The 10,835-nt window shown below is 52.3% G+C and overlaps 3 protein-coding genes across 3 annotated transcripts, besides 1 other annotated feature; 1 reads left to right on the forward strand and 2 right to left on the reverse strand.

Annotated features, from left to right (window-relative positions):
- Positions 1 to 10,835: part of a sequence feature (contig 1.84 954..621812(-1)) that runs on past both edges of the window.
- ANIA_05030 (D-mandelate dehydrogenase-like dehydrogenase) lies at positions 485 to 1,696 on the reverse strand (the record flags this gene model as incomplete). Its single annotated transcript, XM_657542.1, has 3 exons — positions 485 to 1,218; positions 1,306 to 1,381; positions 1,508 to 1,696. The coding sequence occupies 3 exons, from the start codon at positions 1,694 to 1,696 to the stop codon at positions 485 to 487; spliced, it is 999 nt and encodes a 332-aa protein (XP_662634.1).
- ANIA_05029 (uncharacterized protein) lies at positions 2,268 to 3,935 on the forward strand (the record flags this gene model as incomplete). Its single annotated transcript, XM_657541.1, has 2 exons — positions 2,268 to 2,469; positions 2,527 to 3,935. 2 exons carry the CDS (start codon positions 2,268 to 2,270, stop codon positions 3,933 to 3,935), a joined length of 1,611 nt encoding a protein of 536 aa, XP_662633.1.
- Positions 4,776 to 8,981, reverse strand: ANIA_05028 (protein ppoC; the record flags this gene model as incomplete). Its single annotated transcript, XM_657540.2, has 12 exons — positions 4,776 to 5,110; positions 5,162 to 5,441; positions 5,499 to 6,150; positions 6,199 to 6,686; positions 6,735 to 7,078; positions 7,132 to 7,459; positions 7,507 to 7,597; positions 7,646 to 7,786; positions 7,841 to 8,045; positions 8,097 to 8,338; positions 8,392 to 8,489; positions 8,559 to 8,981. 12 exons carry the CDS (start codon positions 8,979 to 8,981, stop codon positions 5,049 to 5,051), a joined length of 3,354 nt encoding a protein of 1,117 aa, XP_662632.1. The 3' UTR covers positions 4,776 to 5,048.

Genomic DNA, 10,835 nt, shown 5'->3' on the forward strand with positions numbered 1-10,835 from the left:
TGATGGCCGGTCTTGCGTGAAAAGTGACACTCCTTAAGGATAAACCAACCAACCAGCGGCAAATATCCTGGAAACCAAGCCTGGGTGCTTACTCGAGCAACAGCCCTGGTGCTCGACTTTTAAATGCGCAAGATGCCTCTTTTGTTGTCTGGTTGACTACTCCCAGCTACATTTGGAGGAAGGAGACGAGGCAAGAGCAAGACTGTTGTTTGTCTACGACTTCACCATTCAATCTAACGAATTTGAAATAGTAAGACATCCGGTACGCCGAGAAAGCAAAGAGGTCAATACTATGAATGCATGATGTGCGACTATTAGTGAAATGTAGGCTACAGAGAATGCGCATTACAGATACACTCTAGAATCACTATTTTGCAGTCCTATAGCTAACCCTCCATGGCCGGCTGTGGCAAGGAGGGATTGCACTTTCTAAAGAACCCCTTGATCAACAGTCTATCAGTTTCTACCATATTTAGAATCTATCCTAGACTCTACTTCGCGCCTGCAGTGCTAGCCCCTGGTGCTCAGGGACCGGCGACAAGAGGGCCTCTCCAGTGATTGCCCGCCGCGCATTCTCCATTGCCCAAGTCTCCATCTTTGCCAGGGTCTCTGCCGTGTGCGTGCCGACATGGGGCACCATCAGGGCCCTCTCTTGCTTAAGGAGCTTTTCATTCACCTCCGGTTCCCGCTCATAGACGTCCAGTCCTGCGGCCCCAACATGCCCGCTCTCTAGGGCATCTGCCAACGCCGCCTCATCGAGAATCGCACCTCTGGCCGTGTTCACGATGATAACGCCGCGCTTCATCTTCGCCAGCTCCGCCGCGCCAATGAGTTGCTTCGTCTGCCCCGTCAGCGGCACATTCACGCTGATAATATCACTTTCGGCCAGTAATTTGTCAAACGAGACATATTCCGCACCTGCAGCTTGCTCCGGTGCCAATACAGTTCGGTTGTGGTAGACTGTCTTCAAACCGAAGGGATCGCACCGTTTCTTGATCGCACGGCCAATGCGTCCCATGCCTAGGATGCCGAGCACCTTACCCTGCGGGTCATTGCCGACGGCGACACCTGTCTTGAATCTGCCAGCTCGCAGCGAGTTCATGGCGGGATTCAACTGACGCAGTGCCCCGAGGAGCAGGAAGACGGCCAAGTCGGCCGTGGCATCGGTAACGGGATCTGGCGCATTGGTGACCACGATGCCTCTCTTGGCGCAGGCGTCTGTGTCAATTGCGTCGTATCCTTCTCCGCTCGTCTCAATTAGCTATGGCTCTGCCAGGAAGGGAAAAAATATGGGATCTCGCGTACCAGCGCCGTTGTGACAGATATATTTGCAGCTCGGGGGTAGTCGGTTGATGAACTCTGTATCGAACTTGCCGGCAACCTAAGAAAACGTAATGAGCTCCACAGTTCAATATCACCATAGGGATTAGGTGAGCCTGGAGCCAGGGCCTCTTGTGATCGGTCTGGATGTCAAGGTGCAGGTGCAGGTGGGTTCAGGTGGACATACAGCGCCGCTGGAGGAAGTGCGGTAAATGGCAAAGATATTCCTGTACTTGTCCTGCAAGTCTTGGAAGAATTCTGTCCGATTTCGACTGGTCACAACCTCTGTATGCGCCACTTTCTGGAGCTGCTCGTAGAAGGGGCGGGCGAACTTGACCGGATTGAAGAAGAGCACAAAGGGTTTAGTTGACTGCATGACGGTGGTTGGCTGATCACAGACCTTGTTGGAGTTCTAGTCATGTAAAGTCTTGCAGGGTCGTCCTCGTTCATTTGTCCATGTGTAATTAAATACATCTGCAATGGTTGTCGGTTAAACTCAAGAATTTGGTGCGCGGCGCAATGTTTCGGCTGATTGTTCTGGCGGTGATGCTGATCCTCAAACGATAGCCCTAGCAGCAGCTGTTCTCCAAGGCTCCAAGGCCCAGGACATTAAGTCAAGATTTTTCCAAGCTCTCCTTGCCAATAATATTTCAAGGTCTACCCCGCATGCAAACCCCAAACTTTTACGCCAGCGCGCCAATCCGGGGGAAGCGAGCGTTCGAGATTGATGCCCACGGCGGTCTGTTTGGCTGCCTACGTAGTCCGTAGCGTCAGGGGTGTAGGGTTGTATGATATTTAGCAGTCTTAGCTAAACCTGTTCATGAACTCACCATAAATATCATGGTTGGCTCCTGGACCTGGTTCTACGTTACATTCACCTTCGAAGTTGGTACTTTTCTTGCCCTAACCCCGTGATAAGTGCTATACCTTACCAGCCTCTCACGAAGATGACTTTTATGGGCCTGGTTGGTTCATCTTTGGCCACGGCTCGAATTTGCATGATCCTCATTCCAGCCTTCCTCCTATTCGGCTACAACCAGTCCAACCTAGGGGGCGTGCTGGATTATCCCTCCTTCACCCGGAACTTCCCCAGCATCGATACGAGCAACACCAAGGGAGCAGTCAAAGACCACAATGCCACTGTCCAAGGTAATCAATATCAGTCTCCTATTCTCCTCTTACGTTTGCTTTTATGTTTGCTCGCAGCCCTATCCACATTCAGTTACTTACCAACCGCGTCTTCTCTAGGCACTATCGTCGCTGTCTACACCCTCGGCTGTCTTGTTGGCTCCCTGGGGGTCACTCAACTCGGCAACCGGATCGGTCGTCGCAAATCCCTCATCGTGTCAGCAGTTGTAGCTACAGTGGGCCTGGTCATACAAGCTTCATCATACAGCCTGGGCCAACTCGTTGTTGGTCGGCTCGTCTCTGGCGCAGGTAATGGCGGCGTCAATGCGATCGTCCCCGTCTGGCAGAGCGAGTGCACCCAGCCGAAAAGCCGCGGCAAGAACGTGGTCATCGTCGGTGTGTTTATTGCCAGTGGTATAGCGGCGGCCGGCTGGGTTAATGTAGGGCTTTCCTATCTGGAAGAAAGCGAGGTGGCATGGCGTCTGCCTCTGGCCATACCAATCCTCTTCACGCTCCCACTCATGACTCTGACCATGACCTTTCCCGAGTCACCTCGATGGCTCATCAGCAACGGGCGCAGGGAGGAAGCTCATGCTGCCATATGGGCGCTCACCGGGCGCGAGGAGTCCACTGCTGAGATGCAAGAGTTGGAACGCGTCCTACAACAAACGCCCACCCAGGAACGGGGTTTCATGGATCTGCTCATACCAGGACCCCAACGTCTCTTTTACAGGCTCTGTCTCGCTGTCGGTATCAACTTCTGTGCTCAGATGACCGGCGCTAATGTCATCTCCTACTACGGCAAGACCATTTTCCGCGACTCCCTGGGCCTCTCGGGTGACAAGGCATCGCTCCTCAACGCGGGCGTCCTGACCTGGAAGATCTTCGCTGCGATATCGGCATACTTATCCGTTGATCGCTTTGGCCGCAAGCCCCTCTTTATCACCGCCTGTCTAGGGATGGGTCTCTCCATGGCTGGTCTGGCTGGGACCGTCTGGGCGATCGAGAACCGACCGGGATCTACGCTCGGCGCATCTGTCGCAGCGACCTTCTTCCTCTTCCTGTTCATGACCTTCTTCCCCCTTGGCTTCCTAGGCGCAAACTTCCTCCTCGGTAGTGAGATTGCACCACAGGATCTGCGTGTGCATCTTGCCGCTGTCGGCACGGCAGCGCATTGGCTTTTCAACTTTGTGATCGCAGAAATCACCCCCGTTGCCTTCACAACGATCAAGTACCGGTACTATATTGTTTATGCAGTAATCGGCGTCTCCGCCTCGATCATGGTATACTTCTTTTGCCCAGAGACAAAAGGTCGCTCCCTAGAAGAGATGGATAGTCTCTTCTCTGAGCCCGAGGCATGGTGGAAGGTGACTGCCTGCGCGCGCATAAATAGGCATGGGGATGGAAACAGAAATATGAATAAGGAGTTGGTATTAGTTGGCAACGAGAAGCATGATGTCGAACAGTTTGAGACGGTTGCACGTTAGTCCAAGTATGAAAACGTCGTCGAGGGCCTTGATCATCTTATGTTGGCAGAGCTTAGGGTTTCATCTACGTTCGGACGGCTTAACTACGTGGCAATTTGCTTGAAGGGAAACTTATATGCCTCCAGAACAGGCTTCAAAGAGCTGGATAATACATCGTTTTACCTAGATTTTCGTCACGGACTTTCTCTTGTTCTGGGAGTTATACATATCATGATTTGCAGACAGTCAATACCAGTCAAACAATACAAGCCAGCATGAAGATGCTTGCATCATCCAAGTTAAATTCAGCCAATATCAAATCTCTTACCCGTTTTTCAGTGATTACCGCGCGAATGACGGTTCATATTGATATGAGATATGTATGATCTGAGACGGTAGACTGAAAAGACTGGGAAGAGGCTGAGCACCGTGGCCACTACCGAAGGTTGGTGGAGTTGTGGCATTTACTGAGCTGAGATGAATGCCTGTGAAAAGATTGTGCGCGAGTAGAAATTTCACTTTCTACTTAGTCTAGAGATATCGTGGTTGTCAAGACTCTCTTTTTATACATGCGTTGCCTGGCTAAGCCGCCTTAGCCAGTTACAATGAGCGGTGCAGACCACATGACCCAGGAGGTCACTTAACAATGCTGAATGTCAGGTGTGGTGTATGAATGCATATCACAACCTTCAAAGAATTGGGGTTCGATGGTAAAGACGGTTGGGGTGGGATGTGAGAAAAGAAGGGGGCAGCTGGAGGCTGGGTGCCCAGCTTTACTTCAATGGTTAAGGGAAATCAGGTTGGGATCCGGTGGGAACGAGACGGCCAAGTCCCACAGCGTTAGGTATACGGTAGACTTTGGAACATGCCAGGGCACATTTGCGGCCCTTGAACCCCTGCTACGTTATGAAGGAATGTAGAGATGCTAAACATGGTATAGTCGCCTTCCAGAATAGGCAACTTCTAAACCAGGTCAAGATATATCAGAAACACACGTGCTGCAAATGCAACAAGCCAACCTAGACATTACATGGCATATACGTATCAGAACTATACAACATTAGATCAGAGAACAACGAGACGTCTCCTAAAAAGTCACAGAATATGACCTCGTCATCCAGTCATTACAGTAAATCAAGCAGAATCAATCTGCTTCTTAGGAGTGACAACTTCTCCGTCGAAGTGCACACGGAAAGCTGTGACCTGGTTAGCAGTATTCCTTCGAGTCCTAGTGCCAGACAACTTACTCGTCGGGAAAGGCGAAAAAGCACCGTGGTCCTCCCGCATGTAGAGGGTGTAGCCTTCAGGGCGGACAACCTTCTTCAGGACTCCCTGTACACCAGGAGCCGGACGGAGACCCTCCAAGCTGAAGGCGGCGCGTACCATGGCAGTGACTGCGGTCAGTGTGGCGTCCTTGCCGAGGCCGATTTGAGAACCGATGCCGTAGTTGAGGTAGGACTCATCGGGTCGGTCAAGGCGCACTTCATCAGGGTCAGGGAAGGCCGTTGGGTCACGGTTTGCTTGGGTCTGGCAGGTATTAGCTCTAGCTTCATTAGTGGTCGTAGTGGCGTGTAGGAAACTCACCGAGCTGATGAAGATCTCGTCCCCAGGTTTGAGGTTGATATCTGCGTCCCCCTCCTTGAAATAGAAGTTGGTCTCGGCCTTGCGGTAAGCTCCCGAGCCGGCATTCAGGCGAATAGCCTCCAGAGCGTAGCGGGTCAGCTTCGCATCCGTCTCGGCAGAGTCCTGCTTGGCAAGGAGGCTAAGCTCAGGTAGGTGCTGCTTGCCCTCGTTGAGATAGTACTCAACAACTCGGGTGAACATCTGAGCCTGGCCGTGGACCAGTTCCACAGCTGTCGGCAGGATCTGGCCGTAGGTGATGTCCGAGACGCTGAGACCACCCTCTGCCAAGCGCTTAATGAGCTGGTCACCAAGATCCTTGAGAGCGTTGTGGTCATCACGGAAGTTGTCAATGACTCTGGAAAGGAAGCCTGGAGAGCTGACGGACTTGACGTGGCTCTCGACGTGCTTGCCGAGTTCCTTGGAAACAGCGTCTGCAGCTTTGCGAAGAGGGAATGACTTTGTGGTGTCAACGTCGAAAAAGATGGCATTATAAATCACAGCCAAAGCCATGAAAATCTCGTGGTCGGTGAAGACGCCCTTGGAGTTCTCCTTGCTCCTCAGAGGAAGAGAGAGAAGCTTCGACGCAAATCGAGCGGGCACGATGTTGCCAACGCTATCGAATAATTAGCGGGCACGCTGATTTGTGAATGGCACAACTTACTCTTTGACAATGTCAATTTGCTTCCTTCCGGCTAGGTTGACCGACTTGTCCGCGAAAAGCTCCAGAGTCGTTTTCTCGTAGAACTCCTTGATGCTCTTCTTGAACTGAGGGTCACTTAACGTCTTGCTCCAGAAGTCTTCGCCGCCCTTGCCAGAGTGGAGCGGAGTGCAGTCGCCCCAGACCACACGGAAGTCCTTCTGCTGGTCAAGAATGAGCTTGACATTAGAGTAGGAGGTCAAGCTAGCGCGAGGAGCCTGGTACTGCGGCCGGTCCCAGGAGTAATCAGCCTCTCGGCCGAGATTCTTCATGATGACCTTGTTCTCGCTGGGAATGGTCATAGGGTAGTGGGCGTAGATAGAGTCGGGTTTGAACCAGTTGGGGAACGCGCGAGTGGCGAGCTTGTAAAAGACACAGCCTTGGTTGATGTTAAGATCGTAGCGGACCTCGTTGTAACCCCAGTTGGTCAGGTTGCGGGGGTTGTAGTCGACCTGTCTAGTTTAGAAACACAATTCTCCGCAGAGAGGCTAGGAACCTACAGTGTAGTGTCTGTCACCGCGCACGAGCGCAACCGCATCGGACAGAACCGCGCGGGAGATGGTATAAGTAGGGGCGATGCCGACGCCGGGGATCATGGGTTCCTTGGCCTCCTCAGAGACAATACCTGGGTACAGCTCGACGTAGTCAGGGTGACCGTACAAAGCTCGAAGTGACTCGGCGACCTCAGGGTCGGAGTTGATCTCCTCGAAGGTCTCGTAATTCTTCAAACCGAAGAACTTTCGGAACTCGTTAAGAGATCCAACGTTCCACTTGCGGCCCTGCTCGATACCGAGAACCTCAACGGCCTTGAGGACCTTGGGCACATTTCGAGCACCAAACGAACCTAGTCAATATACTTAGCGGTTGCTTTCTGACAACTTCAACAAGATAACTTACCAGCAACATCCTCAATGGCGGAAGTCAGGATATTGACTAGCTCCTCATCCTTAAAGGTACCATCTTCTTGACGCTTAAGTCCCGCAAAGGTGCGCTGAGATGGATCTTTGGGAAGGCTAGCACCGTACTTGCCAAGACCCATAAGCAGCTCCTGCGTGCTGATCTCCGAACCAGGCTTGCCGATCAGTTCCTCGTAGACCTTCTCGGTCCATTTCTCGTCGTTGGCACTGATAGCAGAGTGCCACCGGTAGGCCAGGTTAAACTCGACAGAACATTGGTTTCCGAGACCGGCAGGTGTAGCGCTGCCTTCCATCTGAGCTCGAGGGTCCTGCTTTTCGTTAGAGAGCATAATAGCAGGACAGAACCGTTACTTACCAAGCACCAGGTGCTGTTCACTCGGTTCAGGTTGACGATCGTGCGAAGGTAATCGTACAGGGTGATGTTAATGAACAGGCCGCAGGTAATGCTATGGAGAGTCAGTGCAATCTCGATGTAAGGCAGTAGCGAGACCTACAGTCGTCCGGTCTGGAAAAGATCCTCATCGTACTTAGCCCAGGCCTTCTTTGCTTGCTCTTCGGGGAGATCAGGGCTGGGTTTAGTGAAGCGACCGTTCTCGTTGATGGCAGCAAGCTCTTCTACAACATAGTTGTGGAACCTGCGAAAATCAGCGATCGAATCTGGGAAATTGCCTTCTCAAGGTTAAACAAACCTGTTTAGCATAACGAGAAGAACGCAGCAAGCTGCGGGGAAAGCCTGCAGTCGCGGCTCGGAGAAGGAGTCTGGCTTCAGCTTTCCGTCCTTGTGAGTACGGACCAGGTCCTGTTCTTCCTGTACGTCACCGTAGAGAATGGCAAGATCGAGGTAAGCCGAGGTCTTGTTCTTATTATAATCTCTGTAGTCGGTTTGGAAGATATCTGTGCTGCAATTTAGTCCTGCATCCCAACCGCCGATTTTGCCTCACTAACCGTGAATGATCAGAGACGCCCAGTCGAAGAAAAGACTAGACACCTTATTGGGATGAGGCGTAAACTTCTGGCGCGCAAACAAAGTATCAAAGACCAAACCAGCGTCCGGAAGACCGCCGGGTTGCACGGTCAAGGGCTCAATGGAGCGTGCGTAAGCTGTGTTAGCGGCACCAAGCCATGGAAGAGTGGGGTTGTTGTTAGAACCATCAGCAGAGCGGTACTGGTAGTCGTTGCCCATATATCTGAACCAAGTTATTGATCATGGTCGAATTCGTGTGCGTGGAGGCGAACTTACGAGAGCGGGGGGTGAGGCAAAGAACCCCAGAGCTCGTCGAGGAACATGTTCGTGAGGTCCACGCGCATCTTCGAGTTTGAGGGAAGGCTGCTAACGATCTGCAAATCCGGTCAGACGTCCGAACGCAATCCCCCAGGAACCATCGTCCAAGGTGTGTATCTGCTCACCTGAATGATGCGCTCCATGATCATGGTCTTGTCATCCGTGAGCTCGCCATTGATCTTGGTCTTGATCACGTCCTTCAATGAGGCAAAGTCCTTGAAACCGAGAGATTTCAGATCATTGAACAAGCCTGAAGGGTGCTCCTTCTCGAGATATGCTGCCTCTCCGCCCTGGTGGGGGATTGGGCGAGAGGAGGCATGAAGCACCTGCGCGTATTTCTCAAAGACAGCGGGGACGTCTTCACTCTCAGCGCTGCTCCCGCTGTCTGAAGAGGGCCTGCGCGGAGGAGGCACCTTGGACTGGCGCTTGCTGCTGTTGCTGGCCGCAGCGGCGCTATTGGCATTGGAGCCATTGGCCTTAGAATCGCGGTCGGCCTTCTCGGTCTTGTCCCCCTTGGACTTTCTGAAGGTAGAAAATCTTCGCAACATTGTGGGTATCGAAAAGCGAAAAAAAATAAAATCCGGAAGAAACGTGGACAGGACAAAATGGAGAATGCAGGGAAAGCGGCTGCTTAAAGACTGGGGGCGCGCGGGACGAGACGGCGACGGGAAAAGCAAATATTATAAGGGCAAGACTACTCCAGAGTAGGGATGGCGATTAAATAGACAGCGTCTCCACGTGTGTCGGCACGGCTCTAGAGCAACTCAGACTGCGCTTCAGGTCGGTTACACTTTGCGCCCAGCGATGGTCTGTTTGTCGGATGCAACTGAATGCGAGGAGCACCGATCCAAGGCCGAAGGGTATGGGGAGAAAACAATTTACGGGGAGGATCGCGCACAAATGGAAAGGTCCTAGCTTTATGCCATGATGCTGATTATCCGTTGGGAAGCTGATTTTAGGACAGCGTTTAGCGGTCGGAGTGACTTCACCATCGTCTACTCCTCTACTTCATGTTTGCCCAGCGTCTCAGAGCAATAGTGGAGACCTGACAATAAGGGGCAATCACCTGGATCTGATTCGTCTGATCTTCGGTTCCTCAAGTTCGCCAAATGACGAGCTGGAGCTGTTCGACCCGAGCTCCTCACAAGCTGATGAGCTGATGTACTCCGCAGTTGTACCGCTATAGGTCCAGTGGACGGGGGCAGCTCCGCATGCCAGAAGCTTACGGCTGGCCAGCAATGAGGGAAAGCTGAACTGAGTTATTGAAGCAGTATGCTGCAGTAAGAGACGAATGGCCGTGGAGCATCCGCCAGTCAGGTTCAGCTGATTTTTTCTTTTGGAGTCAGTGCTTGGTATTGGTGTGTTCCGCCAGCCACAGTGCGGGAGACACAGACAGCCTGTAATCTGTGCATTTTGGCGTTCTGTGGAGCTGCGAGAATGAAAGTCGACGCCTGAGAGATCGACATTGCCAGGAGAAGAAGGCGATAGGTCTGCAGAGCCAGAACGTGATGCCTTTCGCAGCCAAACCGCGACTTTGGTAAGGATCTCATATCCAGTCCTGTGGGGTGGATCCGCTCTCCACGCCAGTTCTCAAATCCTCCTGGCCCAAGCGTAGTGTTCATGGGGGCACAAGGCGCTAGAGTCTGCTCTGAGGACATTGGCAAGGACTTTTTTTTGCTGACAATTGCCGTCATGGAAAACACAGTAGTGTTCTCCTTCCCAGTGCGGAGCCATTATAGTCACGCGAGGGGAGGGGGAAGCATATACGATTCGAGCAAAGAAAAAGCAAAGATGTGACAGTGTTACAGACGAGCTCGAGGAGTAACCCAATACGGAGCAGAGAGTCAGAGACTTGGAGCCGAACCCTCGATCAGAATTGTCGGATTGGATGAGAGACATTGCAGAAGAAAAGGCCACCAACTCAGAAAGCCCACTAGATGCAGCAGCTCGCTCGCTAGAGATCCAAGTGGGTCTTGGCGAGATTTCCCACGCACACTAACACACGATCATCGTCATTTTACGTACTCTGAGTGCATCATAACCGAGTTGATGGACCGGATACTCCACACTTTGCACGGATGATTTGGAATGCAGGCTGCAAATCGTGATTAACTCATTCATCAACCAGAGAGCGATAGAGATTAAAGAGCGCGGCCAGAGTTGGTTCTGTGATCGCTAGAAGCGAACAAACGACGAGATCAGACCCAGATTCCCACCTCGATGGAAACAAGCGAAAGCTAGGAAGACGATCAGGGCCCCGACGATTGGTTTATCGTGAAGGAATCGTACCCAAGCGCGGCAGCACCTCAAAGCTGGAGGCTGGGGGTAGAGGCCGAATCCAGCAAGGAGTTCCTCATATCGCGGCAATCCCGGTCGCTTTCAACGCTGTTCAGCACCTACCG

This window comes from Aspergillus nidulans, chromosome III (genome assembly GCF_000011425.1).
Source record: "Aspergillus nidulans FGSC A4 chromosome III".
NCBI classification, from domain to species: domain Eukaryota; kingdom Fungi; phylum Ascomycota; class Eurotiomycetes; order Eurotiales; family Aspergillaceae; genus Aspergillus; species Aspergillus nidulans.